The following is a 15,057-nucleotide window of genomic DNA, read 5'->3' on the forward strand; positions in this document are numbered from 1 at the left end:
TAGCGGCTATAACACCAGCGGTTACCCATCCAACTACTAACCATGCTCAATGCTGCTTAACTTTGGTGATATCCGTGCGCCTTGAAGTTCCCGTCTGCTGTGCTGCTACCTTATATGACAATGATTCTATGAAGTACATAACGTATCAAATCAGTTTATCATAAATATAACAAAAATTAATTTTATAATATATTTTGATAGTCTTAAATTATTTATTTTACCGAATCTCATTATTACATTAGATTTATTTAAATAATAAAGTAAATAATGATTTGACTGTTAAGCAGTAGCAGAGCAGTGGCAGAGCAGTAAGTAGCAGACCAGACCTAAACATTCCATAGGAAATGTAACAAATTTTTTATTTCAGAATGATTTAAACGTAATGGTAAACATCATTTTGCACTTTTTGTGAAGACCAAAAAAAAAATTTTATTTTTCAAAGAAAAAATTTTGATAACATCTGACCACGCAAGTCTGATCAGATCTGATTATATATAGACCTATATATTATCAGATCTGATCACATATAGACTTATATATAAATGGATCTGATCATATATAGACTTATTTATGACTATATATGGGGTTGTAACAGCCAGGAATGATCATATCTAATTTTATATAGACTCATATATAATCAGATCTGATCATATATAAACTTATATATGGGCTTATGACAGCCAGGTATGATCAGATCTAATTATTTATGGGGTCATATATAATTATATATGACCTCATATATAATCATGCATGATTATATATAACTTCATAAACGATTATATATATGAACATATATAATCATATATAATTAGACAAAAACTTTTTTCAACGTGTATTGATAATTAATAATTCAAAAACAAACTAAAAAATTTTGTTCATTACGCATCGATCATGCATACGATTTACATTACTTGTAGTTGTTAAACGCCCTGTTAATCAAGTAAGTCTCATAGGTAAACAGGTAAAGAATTAGTCTTCCAAGCGTCAGGTCCCAGGTTTGGTTCCCGCGCGTGACGTTTTTTTTTTCTATGGAAATAATTCTATGTAATTATGTATAGTTATAGGGGGGGGGGGGCAAAATGGGGTACTTAAGAAACCTTTATGGTTTCAAGGACTTAAATATACTGATATTTCTCGTTTTCACTTGTAATTAAAGGAAAATAATCAAATTTCAAGTTGCCGTAGAAAAAAAAATTTTTTTTTTTTGCGGACAAAATGGGGTACCCCTCAATAATGTAAGATTACTAATATATTTATAACAACATGAAGTTCATAAATAATAATTTTTTTTTAATAATTTACGTAAAACAAATCACTATTAACATTAATAATACATGCAGAAACGAAAAACAATTATTTTTTTAATATTTTTATCACATAAAGTTATATTATCAATATTTTTACATTTAAATATTTAAAATTCTTAATACATTAGAAAATAATTTCAAAAATAAAATTGTTTAAAGAAAATTTTTTTTATGATGATTATTTAAAATTTTGCATTTCACTCTGTTTTTAATTTAGCGCCAATTTTAAATATGTTTATTTACTTTACCGCTAATGGCGCTCCATTCACGATTACCCCATACAGTAGCGTAGAATGAATTATATTTTTAAATTTCTAACCGCAACGTGTAACTGACATATTGTTTTTGTTTACTTCGAAACTTGTTTACATTGTGAACTTCAATGAACTGTGATAGTGATAGTTGATAAAAAAAAAATAAAATATGGTGCGCAAGTACAAACGTACAACTAATAGACAAAGCTAGGATCCAATTTCGATGGCTAATGCTATTCAAGCTGTCTGCGATGGAGAAATGGGTTATAAGGTTGCTGCTCAAAGATTTGGAGTTCCTTAAACGACTTTAGAACCTCGTGTTGCAGTTTACCGACAAAACCCAGATATGGAAATAGCTGTTGCTAAAGGTTTTTTTTATTAAAAAATCAATGTAAAATTTATGACACTGAAGTTAGCAGACGTCTGAAAATTTTTGATTTTTTTTATTAATTAAATTACAACTAAAAAGATATTTCTAAAAAATTGCACTTATAGTTTTTAAAGTTTTTTATGATGATAAATTTAGCAGATATTAAATAATTTTTAGAATTTTTTTTAACAAATAAATTATGACAAAAAAATGTAAAAAAAATTGACATTTAGAAGTTTTAAAAAATTAAAAATGCAATTTTTTTAAATAATTTTTTGGAGCAAATTTTTTTGTAACAAAAAATAAAAAAATTTTCTAGTGACTGCTAACTTTAATGTCATAAGTTTTTTACATGTGACAATTTTTTTTTTAATTGTTTAATTGAAATTTTTTCAATAAAAAATTTTTTTTTTAATTTTGAAATGTCGGCTACTTTCATTTTCATTAAAATTTGAATTATTAACATTGATACTGTAATTTTTTTATTTTTAGGGCTTGGTAGATTTGAACCAGTATTTAGCCCAGCACAAGAATCAGAACTTGTTAATTATTTAACAAAAGTTGAGTCAAATCTTGTCGGCCTCAGTACTGAAGAATTGAAGCAGCTTGTCGTCCAATTAGCTGATAAGAATAACATACCACATACTTTTAATGAAGGCAGAGCTGGTAAAGATTGGATACAAGGATTTTTAAGGCGTCATTCTTCAGATTTATCCCTGCGTAAACCTGAAGCTACCTCTGCCATGCGAGCTGAAAGTTTTAATCAAGTGGTGGTGAATTTGTTTTTTGATCTATTAGAAAAAATTATGAATCAGTATAATCTGACACCAGACCGCATATTTAATATCGATGAAACAAGTTTTACTTGTGTGCCAAAGCACCAACCTAAAATCTTTGCAAAAAATGGGAAGAAAAAGGTAGGTATTTTGACTTCAGCGGATCGTGGTCAAACTGTCACAGCAGAAATTTGTATTTCCGCTGATGGTAGTTATTTACCACCTATGTTTGTATTACCTCGTCAAAGATTGAAGAATCAAATAGCATCAAATGTTTTGCCTGGAAGTTGGGCCGTTTGCCACCTATCTGGCTGGATTCAAACTGATCTTTTTTTGCAATTATTACAGCACTGAAATTAAAAAATGGCTTCGGTCTCATCCTGGACGAGTTGTAACCCCAAATGACATACCAGATATCTGTTGTGAAGCTTTAAAACAAGCTGGGAAAGCTAATACAATAATTAATGGATTTAAAAAAACCGGAATTTATCCATTTAATCGTAATGCGTTTACTGAAGATGAGTTTGTCCAAGTTCGAGCAAGTGTTAAGACTGAATCTAATTATGATGAAAATAAGCGAGATGAATCTAATGAATCTTCAAATAGCCAAGCACTTGATCAAATTGGTAAAAGTCTAAGTTTAATATTAGTTGAATCAGATGATGACGAGACTGTTTCCACGTCAACTGAAAATTATCCAACAGCACAACACAGTATTAACTCTATCGAATGTGATAATGTAACGACTCCAGAACCAGTTGCTCATTGTTCTACGTCTGCACCCCCGACAAATTCTCGCACCAGAGGTTTTTTTAGGCCATGTGTTCCATATCCAAGTTCTGAAGACGAAGAGGAAATAACTAAAGCCCCACCTGCACTAAGTATTTAATCTTTGAGTATAATTTTCATCTTTAAATTGATTTTTAATTCAAATATTTACTTTGTAGCTCCAAATAAATTTATAAGTAGAAGAAAGCGTGATTCAGTTAATTTCACGGTTTTGCCTAAAAGTATTGGACCTGGAGCAGTATCTACTGGGAACAAGGATGTGGTGCCTCGAAAGAAGCGAGCTCGTGGTAAAACCGCCATTTTAACAGACATTGAGTACCGAAATGAATTATCTCAACGGCAGCAACAGTCATCAAAAAAATCGGTTGGTAAAGGAAGAGACCGACCCCGCAAAGTAGCAAAAGATCCTGATGGTACTTCATGTATATATTGTCAACAAAAGTATAGTGAGTTGACCGAATCATGGATACAATGTCAGGATTGTAAGAAGTGGGCCCATGATTTATGTGCGGGTATTACAGACGAAGACATTGAATTTATTTGTGATTATTGTTAAGAGTTTGAGAAATTTATCCCTAGTTACTATTTTTTATAACTGGTTCATAGTTTATAATTAGTGTTAAGGTACAATTTCAAGTAATTGATTTTTATTTAAATACGTTTCATGACCAAAGAATATGTTCTCAGCAAAGAAAAAGCTCTTGAATATTTAATTTTATGAAAGTTAAAATAATTTAAATACATTAATCAAAGATATAGGATGAATATGTGATGAATTGTTACAGTTTTGAGGATTAAATGTTAATGAATTTTTCGTTTGTGATTCATAGTTAATTTATAAGAGTTAAATGTTGTTTCACGTGACTAATTTTTATTCGAATGCGTTTCATGACATGAAGATATTGTTTAATATCAAGTGTTGTTAAGTTTGAAGAAATTAAAATATATTAAACAAAGATGAAAGATTAATTTGTGATTAACTGTAAAAGTTTTAAAAATGAACTGTTAATCAATTTAATATTATTATAGTTTCTCGTTAGTGATTCATAGTTAAATATTAGTGTTAAAATGTTATTTCAAGTGATTAATTGTGATTTTCATTCTAATGTGTTTCATTATATAAGAAAAAGTTTTTTGGCGAAGAAAATACTGTTTAATATGAAATGTCAAATTGGAAAAATTAAAATATATGTGGAGTTTATCAGTGATTACCTGTGAAAAGTTTCAGTAAATTAGTATTAATAAGTTTATTGTTTGTAATTTATAGTTGTTTTTTAATTTTAACGTGCGATTTTCAGTGGTTATTTGATTAATAATTGTTGCTTTCGCTAAATTGTGTTTTATTATTTAATAAAATGCTGTTAGCAATGAAAAAAAATACTTGGTATTCAATATTATCAAATTTAAAAATATAAAAATTTTTATCAAATTTTTGGGGTACCCCATTTTGCCCCCCCTCCCATCCCTAATAATGGTTGATTTAGCTAAATTGTGTTTTGTTATCAAATAAAATGCTGTTAACAATGAAAAATAATGTTTTGTTTTCAATAGTATCAAATTTGAAAATATCAAAATTTTTACCAAATTTTTGGGGTACCCCATTTCGCGACCCCTACCCCATTTTGTCCCCCCCCGCCCCTATATAATTATATAGGGTCATTTTTCATATATAATTATATATGGTTTTATATATAATTATATATAACTTGTTTTACCCGGGATTGTATTTAAAAAATAAAAAAAAAATTTTCCTTTTTGTAAATTTTAAATCGGATGAAAAACGGTTACTGATTGGTTCTACGACAACAGTACTTTTCTTTTTTTTCAAAGGTTCTTGAAAATGTTAAGTAATTCGAAAAATATTTAAAATTCATTTGTTTTAATAAATTAATGAAAAAATCAATTTTATGAATAAAAAATTCAAAAATATTAATTTGTCAATTAAAAAATGTTTTGTGAAAAAATTGAGCAGTACAAAATTAATTAAAGAGTTTTGATAGCAACTTTGGAAATTTTTTTTTAAATTTATACATTTTACCATTTATATAATTTATACTGTAAATCTGCCATAAAATATAATAATTAAAAGAAATTAAAAACGTAAATTTGCTGATTCTTAGACTTAAAAAACCTAGTAACTGTATAACAGAATTATCACTCAGATTTGGCTTTATTTGAAAAAATTATAAATGGTCATATCTATTTATATCAGGCTATATCAAGCCATATCAGAATATATCAACAAATTATATATAGATATATCAAATTATATCAGGCCACATCAAGCCAGATCAAGCTATATCAGACCTGATATGGCCAATTTTCATATCAGGTCATATCAGGATCGATCAAAAATTATACATGGACATATCAGATCATAATAGGGCTGACATGATTATATCAAAAATTTTGATATGGTCATATCAGGACATATCAAGTCTGATCAGAATATTTTTTCACGGGTAGAAATTGATCCCATAATATATAGGAATAGTTTCCATAATTATAGTAATAAACGCTAGATACAATAGATGCCATTCCCATTACAATACAAGAATCACTTTTCTAATCGATAGAAAAATGATGAAGTTTATGTGACGTTGAAAATTTAATGTTATTACACTCGTAATAAAATATTTTATTGATCATTCGACTAATATAGAGCCAGATTTTCAACCCAGGGTTTAAGTATTTTATCATGGCTAATATATCTATGTATATGTAATATATGTAGATATATTCACAATGATAAAAAATAATTAAACCCTAGGTTGAAAAACTAACCCTTAAATATCAGATGCTGAGGTACATAATTACTCAACTATTTACTATGGATAGGTAATCATAAAATTGATGCAACTTCTGTATTGGTGATGCCTTCAGAAAATGGTCCCGAATTTCACATTGTTGAGTTAATTATTAAAGATATTGTACATATCTATAATATTTGAGTTTGTTTTTTCCCGTAATTTATCCGTCTATTATTTTTGGATCAATTATATTGTATAATTGTACCTTTATAGGTACACTTATAGTTGTGCCCTAACAAATTAGTTAGGTCTAACTAACTACCAATTGTACTTAAATACCATTGGAATTTAAGTTAACTGTATACCATAACTGGTAGTTGTAGGGTCTTATATTCCTATACAACAAATAGGAATAACACATGTCACTCGAACCCAAAATATCCTGTGACGTGAATGTTGGAACGCTTCACGTAATAATTATCCGTAACTCCTATTCCTTCCCGCTTCACAGCATTATTTTCGAATTTGAAAAAATGATTCGAATTTCAATTTATATTTAATTTAATATGATTCGAATTTTTTCAAATTCGAAAATAATGCTGTGAAGCGGGAAAGAATAGGAGTTACGGATAATTATTACGCGAAGCGTTCCAACATTCACGTCACAGGATATTTTGGTGGGAAAGGTTTGAGAAAGGATTAAGGAGAGGAACTTCTTAATGTGAGTGTATAGAATATGCGCGAAAAAATTCAATTAGCTCGGACTGGGATTCGAACCCAGAACCTTCCAATGACATGTCGGCTACTCTACCATTTGAGCTATCCGGTCTAAACTAAATTTCACTTTCGTTTATTCTATATACATTAAGCCACACCGTCCATCTTACGGTTAGCATTTTTCAAATTCGAAAATAATGCTGTGAAGCGGGAAAGAATAGGAGTTACGGATAATTATTACGTATGTATAAGTCCTTTGGGACTTATTACCTCGTGATAATACAGTTCACGGTATTATCATATACACTAGTCACAAAAATTAAGGGATATAAAAAAAATTCCAAATTTTTTGGTGATTTTCAGCGAGCTGTAACTCCGAGGAAAATGATCGCACAGAAAAAAAAAAAAAAAAGCAAATTGTAGCTCCAAGTGTCTAGTTTTTAGATATGATCATGAAAATTTTTTGTCATCGTCAGGTCTGGAGAAATCCTAAGAAAACTACTGAAAAAAAATTTTTCGAAATTTTTTTTCGTCTTAAAAAAGGTCTACGGGCTTCAAAAAAATTTTTTCGATTGTTTCGTTTAAACGCTCTTTTAGTAAATTTAATACCCTTTAATTTGACGTAATCAAAAAGCCTGTACGATAATTTGCCGCGGAGTTATCGTCAATCAAAGCAAAAAGTTTTTTTGACTTTGGAAATCAATAACTCTGGAAATAATGACCGTATAGGAAATCGAAGGAGGGTTTTGAAAACTACACAATATTCTCTATAAGAAAACGTAAACCGCTTTTGAAGAAAAAAATTTTTTTGAATTGAAAACTCGGACTGAAAAAAGACAAAAATTCGCATAATTACGGATATTTGGATAACTTGGTATAACTTTGGATAAAATGGATGAACGAAGGATATCGTTGGTAATTTTTAACTTCAAAGTGTCCCCTAAAATCCCTAAGAAATTCAAAGCGCTGCGATTTTTTGTTCATAGTGCCCAGAAGCTTCAAATTCTGTATTTCGCAAAAATCACCATTATGAGCAATTTTGTGATTTTTATTCATTTTTCCATTGAAAAAAATTTTTTTCAAAATTCTTTATTTTTCGATCAAAGAGATTGATTTTTCACGAAATTTGAAAAAAAAAAAAAAAAAAATTTTCAATTTTTTCGAAAATTTTTTCGAAATTTTTTTATCAAAAATTTTTTTAAATTTTTTTTTTTATCGTCTTCAGAATGCTTCACTATTGTCAAAAAAATTAACTCAATTTTTTCTGTCCGCTACAACTGCCTTAGATTTAAATCTCATTTTAAAAATTCAATAAAAACAAATTGATATACCCCCGCGGAGTTCGGCTTTTCCTCACACAAAACTTGAATTTTACGTTTTCTTTTTAGCCTAAATTCCTTACGTGAATTTTATGTAAGCTTTTCTTTGATAAGCACCTTTTGATATGCCTCGTCGACATTTAGCTGCCACAGATGTGGCTCGCATTGTTACCCTCCTTCAAGAGGGCTACAGTCAGGTGGAAGTAGCAGCTTCTATGGGAGTGAGCCAGTCCGTTATCAGTCGGGCCTATGCCCGATTTAACGCGACTCAAAGTTACGATCGTCGTCCGGGTCAAGGTAGACTACGAATCACTACCGAGCGTGATGATCGAGCTATCATTCGAGAAGCTCGTCGAAACCCTACTGCGCATGCCCACACGATCGCTCATCAATTTCGCAATCGTCGACAACGTCCTCCCCAACAACACATATCGGCATCGACGGTTCGAAATCGCTTTCGAGAGCAAGGACTACGCGCTAGACGCGCAAATCGCGTGCCTATGCTCACTCCACGACATCGCCGAGCCCGATTGGCCTATGCTTATGATCATCACCATTGGGGTCGTAGACAGTGGACCAGTGTATTATGGACTGACGAATCTCGATTTTGTCTTCATGGCAGCGATAGACGATCTCTCGTTTGGCGCCGTCGTGGAGAACGAGATCGGGATGGTTTTACGAGACCAGTTACAGCTTTCAATGGTGGATCAGTCATGGTGTGAGCAGGCGTGTCCTTCAATACCAGAACCCCGTTGGTCATCGTTCGTGGGACGTTGACTGCCGATAGGTACGTCGACGAAATTCTGGAGCCACACGTCCTGCCTATGCGCACACGCATGGGGGCAAGACGGTTCATTTTGATGCAGGATAATGCTCGTCCTCACACTGCAGTTCGTACGCGAACTTTTCTCCGCGCCAACAACGTAACAACGCTTAATCATCCAGCGATGAGTCCTGATTTGAACCCAATTGAGCATGTTTGGGACATGCTTGGGCGTCGATTGCGGCGAGACTATCCGCAACTGCACAATCTTCATCAGTTGACTCAAGCGTTGTTCCGTTGTTGGCAAGGAATTTCGCAACGTGATATTCGACGATGCATCAACATGCTTGAGCGTTTACGAGCTGTGATTCGGAACAGAGGTGGCAATACACGGTACTGAGCAGTTACTGCCGTGCGTACAGAGGTCATTCGGCAGCTGCAAACAGACAAACACGCAGACAAAGACACACACACACACACACACACGTGTGTGTGTGAGAAGCGTAAATCCGACCGAGCAACCTCCACGTGGTACGCTTTGGGTAACGCTAATGCCGGCGGTAAAACAACAGTCGAAAAAATTGAGAAAATTTCGAAAAAATTTTCGAAAAAATTGAAATTTTTTTTTCAAATTTCTTGAAAAATCAATCTCTTTGATCGAAAAATAAAGAATTTTGAAAAAAATTTTTTTCAATGGAAAAATGAATAAAAATCACAAAATTGCTCATAATGGTGATTTTTGCGAAAACACAGAATTTGAAGCTTCTGGGCACTATGAACAAAAAATCGCAGCGCTTTGAATTTCTTAGGGATTTTAGGGGACACTTTGAAGTTAAAAATTACCAACGATATCCTTCGTTCATCCATTTTATCCAAAGTTATACCAAGTTATCCAAATATCCTTAATTATGCGAATTTTTGTCTTTTTTCAGTCCGAGTTTTCAATTCAAAAAAATTTTTTCTTCAAAAGCGGTTCACGTTTTCTTATAGAGAATATTGTGTAGTTTTCAAAACCCTCCTTCGATTTCCTATACGGTCATTATTTCCAGAGTTATTGATTTCCAAAGTCAAAAAAACTTTTTGCTTTGATTGACGATAACTCCGCGGCAAATTATCGTACAGGCTTTTTGATTACGTCAAATTAAAGGGTATTAAATTTACTAAAAGAGCGTTTAAACGAAACAATCGAAAAAATTTTTTTGAAGCCCGTAGACCTTTTTTAAGACGAAAAAAAATTTCGAAAAATTTTTTTTCAGTAGTTTTCTTAGGATTTCTCCAGACCTGACGATGACAAAAAATTTTCATGATCATATCTAAAAACTAGACACTTGGAGCTACAATTTGCTTTTTTTTTTTTTTCTGTGCGATCATTTTCCTCGGAGTTACAGCTCGCTGAAAATCACCAAAAAATTTGGAATTTTTTTTATATCCCTTAATTTTTGTGACTAGTGTATACTGATACAAATTATATCGAGTTATAATTTGACAATAGTTTCTCACGTTTACATAACCTTAATATTTGATTGATTTAACGTCATTTAAAAAAAGTTTAAGAAAGAAGCTAATGATGTCTGGTGAACTAAGTGTTAAAAATTTATATTTATATGCTGATCGTGTGTCTGATTATGATAATTGCTTCCATGAAATAAAATAGTTAAATTTCTATAAAATCTACTAAAAATGTTGTTGTTTATAAACTAGGACTTTTTGTAAGATGAAATTTAGGCCATGTCTATTGAGTTTCAATAACACTTACTAAAAATATCCTTACAACAAACGTCTCATTAGCAGCGGGAAAAAAGTCATTGTATGGTTTTCAAAACTTAACATTACATGTAGTAATTCAGTCAATGGACTTACAATTTTACATACATGTTATTTTTGCTGATTACATAACTTATAAATTGTTCTTTTTACGAGATCACGGGAATGTAACAGATTAAAATGAATTGATTTTCCAAACACTAAATATGTGAAAAATAAATTTGGCTACTTATTTAAATAGAATTCGTAGAAAAAAATTAGGAAAACGGTTGACCCTGACGGCCATTCCTGCAACTTTCCGCTACTTTCATAATTAAGCGCTCGATATTGCACTTATTATGTTTTTGAGCTCTTTGAGCTCAAAAATCTAATTTTCGTGTAGTTTTGATTTTATTGATATATATATATATATATATATATTAGGGTGGGTCAAAAAAATCGAATAATTTATTTTTGATTTTATACTCTGAAAAATAGGTTCGTAGACACCTAAAAAGAATTCTCTCCAAGTATAAGCTCTTAATTATAACGGGAAGGTCCTCCGCTTTGCGGGTTTCTATTTTTTTCGAATAATCAGATAAAAAAATTTATATCTCGCTTCCAACTGCTTGGAAAAATATTCCGTGGCATAGATTTTGTGAGAAATTGAATGCTTTACAAAAAAGGTCTCTTATGACTTTTTCAAAAACTCAACCGATTAAAAGATATTCATAGTTGAAGTTTGGCTATTTTAAGGAAAATATTCGTTTTTATTATGAATTTTATAAGTCGATGAAAAAAATTATTTCGGATTGCGGAACTCATGATTTTGTAGGAAATTTACTGCTCTACAAAAATGGTCTCTTATGATTTTTTGATTAAGTGAAGCCGTTACGAGATATTCATCGTCAAACATTAACGAATATCAATATTTCCAGTTTTTGATCAATAATTCGATAAATTTTAATTTAAACTATGAGTTTCAGGAAAATTTACATAAATTTGAGTTTCGATCGATAAAGAAATGTTATAATAAGTTAGATAAAGAATTATTGGAATTATCATTGATTTTCCTTGGAGAAATGCCTCAAGAAAAGATTTCTTTCAAACGTCCTGGTGCTGTTCATCATGCTAGATGGATGGCTAAGGCCATTTATAGTTTGAAAATGTATCTATTCAGAGATGAATTCAAACTCTCTCAGAAAGAATTGCATGGTCTTCGTCATTTCTGTATTTTTATAGTCACATTGTATTTAAAAGCTTGGTTTTCATCAACTTCTGCAACAACTGCTGCTTATCATGACTTGCAGTTTATGAAAAATTTATTGGAGTACAAACATATCAATCCTTTGATTTCTTCAGCTACGTGTGAAAAAATGATTTCGCACTTATGGTATTTGAGCGATGAACTTGCCATTTTATCACTGTTTGACGATGGCGTTCCATTAGAAGTAAAAAAAAGTATTGTTGAAGCTGTTAATACTCGTGAAGGTACAGATTCTAAAGCTAAAAGATTTGTAATTGCTAAAAAGATTTGAATTCATTGGCGCAGAGAACTATGAGTGACTTTGTGTCTAAAAAGTCATTAAATCTTTTCAAAATCTTCGATCTACCGTATGACTTTCTTGATGTCGATGTTGAATTATGGCCTACTAATGAGAGTTATCTCGAAAATAAAGAATACTTTCAACAACTAAAAGTTGTCAATGATTCAGCAGAGCGAGCTGTTGCATGAGTCAGTGAATATAATCAATGCTTGACAAAAATGAAGAACAATTCCAGTACTTATTGCAAGTTGTCAAAGAACATCAAAAACATTCCCAAATTGTAATAAAAGAAATTATTTATAGTAATAGCGTACTGTTATGTTAAAAATATAGACAATTATATTGCAATTGATAATTCAATAAAAAATTTATCTATAAAAAAGTTAAATACTGGTTGTTTCTCACTTGATTCAATACTTTTCATATTAAATTTGACAAAGAAATATGTCATTCACTTCAAATTAAACTAATCATTGGCTATATGTCGAAAAAAATGCTCTAATTTCTTGTTTTAATGCAATCAAACAAGCTCAAGACTGAAAACAATATTAAAAAAATTGTTTATAACATTTCTTTATCGATCGAAACTCAAATTTATGTAAATTTTCCTGAAACTCATAGTTTAAATTAAAATTTATCGAATTATTGATCAAAAACTGGAAATATTGATATTCGTTAATGTTTGACGATGAATATCTCGTAACGGCTTCACTTAATCAAAAAATCATAAGAGACCATTTTTGTAGAGCAGTAAGTTTCCTACAAAATCATGAGTTCCGCAATCCGAAATAATTTTTTTCATCGACTTATAAAATTCATAATAAAAACGAATATTTTCCTTAAAATAGCCAAACTTCAACTATGAATATCTTTTAATCGGTTGAGTTTTTGAAAAAGTCATAAGAGACCTTTTTGTAAAGCATTCAATTTCTCACAAAATCTATGCCACGGAATATTTTTCCAAGCAGTTGGAAGCGAGATATAAATTTTTTATCTGATTATTCGAAAAAATAGAAACCCGCAAAGCGGAGGACCTTCCGTTATAATTAAGAGCTTATACTTGGAGAGAATTCTTTTTAGGTGTCTACGAACCTATTTTTCAGAGTATAAAGTCAAAAATAAATTATTCGATTTTTTTGACCCACCTTAATATATATATATATATATATATATATATATATATATATATATATATATATATATATATGGGGTATTCCATGCCAAATCGACCACTTTTGACCCCGACCCTTTTCGATTTGGCCGAAAGTTTTCCATCCTTTTCTACCCTATAAAAAACGGTTCTCAGAATTTTTTTGAATTTTTTTACCTAACTCCAAAAAAGTTATGAATTTTTCAAGAAAATGGCTTTTTTATTTTCAAATAGCCATAACTTTTTCAAAACTAAACATTTAGGTACCTTTTTTTTTTTTAATTTTTGTTTTTAGATGTACTTTCCGATAAAAATATTAAAAAATTTTTGTAAGTCAATACATATGGAATTTTTCAGTTTTTTGACAAAAATCAATGATTTTTCGAAGTTCGACATTTTTTTTTTTAATTTTTTTTTCTAAAATAAACTTTAATCAATTCCACAGTTATCCCTGTAGAACCCAGATTGGGCCGATTTCTCTTTCTATTTTTTTTATTCAATTGAAAAAATATTGTTAAATTTTCAAAAATGGAAAAAAAATTTTTTTTCATAAATTTTATTTATATAATGAGATAAATACAATTCAACGATTTTACGGCATTACATTCACAATTTAGAGGCTTCATCGATGACTGTAATTAGTAAGACCAATAATTGATGCAGCTAAAATTAATTACTTTTCTCTCTGTCGTTTAAATATTTTACAAATTCTGTGTTCATTCGAATTCGAAAAGTTTTTAACTAGTAAACAACCATTTTTGTCCGGAATTATACAATGTAGTTGTTGAGTTCCTGTAATCGGTTTCGTTTTCAAAAATCGATCATTTAAATCATTTACTGCTGTGTCATAATCTTCTTCTGGGGAAAACTTCACTATAATATTCGGCAAGTTATCCGGTGCAGAAGCCCATTCAAAAAGTTCTTCTGGTGTCGTTATTTGTTTGTCTACCGCGAGTTGGAGACTTGCTCTCGCTGCAAGTCTTTTGAGAATACCACCGATTCCATCACACGGACCTTTCCCATGGGCAGTCGCAAAAAATGCCATTCAGCAGCATTTTTAAATTGTTGAGGAGCTCCATCAGAAAAATAATAAATCTTGTTACAACGTTCAGGAAGACTTTTCACGTAATCAGTTATTATTTCGATGAAAACATGAACAGCAACGGCATCATGTTTGTTAGAATCTGAGATAATTACTAAACTTTTGTGTTCAAGTTTGTTATTTACTGTATAATAAATAACGACTGCAAAAACTGTTGCCTGATTATTATTCCAGTGAAAACCAGCTGCCGCATTTTGTACTACGAAGGCATAATTTTCTGCAAAATCACAAATAATAACGTATTCGTTTGGTTTCAATGTTTCTTTCAATGTCTTCAAGAATTGGGCTTGCTCCTTAGCAATGAACGAATGAGGTAGAAGAATTTCTAACTCACTACAAAATTTTTCCACTAATTCTTCTGTAGGCTTAATAATAGTTTCTAAACTACTTCTCGGTTTTGATATCCAATATTTATATGTAATATTCTCGATTTCCCGGTCCTCAAAACATTTTAGTAAAATTTTACTCAA

The 15,057-nt window shown here is 30.8% G+C and overlaps 3 protein-coding genes across 3 annotated transcripts in view; 2 read left to right on the forward strand and 1 right to left on the reverse strand.

Moving 5' to 3' along the window:
* LOC141532656 (cell adhesion molecule Dscam2-like) overlaps positions 1 to 15,057 on the reverse strand; it is a 66,279-nt gene that overhangs the window by 40,509 nt on the left and 10,713 nt on the right. The gene's annotated exons all lie outside the window — the stretch shown is intronic.
* On the forward strand, positions 1,840 to 2,960 carry LOC141532639 (uncharacterized). Its single transcript, XM_074251093.1, has 3 exons — positions 1,840 to 1,929; positions 2,424 to 2,848; positions 2,892 to 2,960. Exons 1-3 carry the CDS (start codon positions 1,908 to 1,910, stop codon positions 2,958 to 2,960), a joined length of 516 nt encoding a protein of 171 aa, XP_074107194.1. The 5' UTR covers positions 1,840 to 1,907.
* Positions 2,837 to 4,243, forward strand: LOC141532585 (uncharacterized). The gene is made up of 2 exons (XM_074251000.1): positions 2,837 to 3,588; positions 3,655 to 4,243. The coding sequence occupies exons 1-2, from the start codon at positions 2,979 to 2,981 to the stop codon at positions 4,050 to 4,052; spliced, it is 1,008 nt and encodes a 335-aa protein (XP_074107101.1). The 5' UTR covers positions 2,837 to 2,978; the 3' UTR covers positions 4,053 to 4,243.

This window comes from Cotesia typhae, unplaced genomic scaffold, assembly GCF_013202065.1.
Source record: "Cotesia typhae breed Kobodo isofemale line unplaced genomic scaffold, CoteBio_Ctyphae contig_65, whole genome shotgun sequence".
NCBI lineage: Eukaryota > Metazoa > Arthropoda > Insecta > Hymenoptera > Braconidae > Cotesia > Cotesia typhae.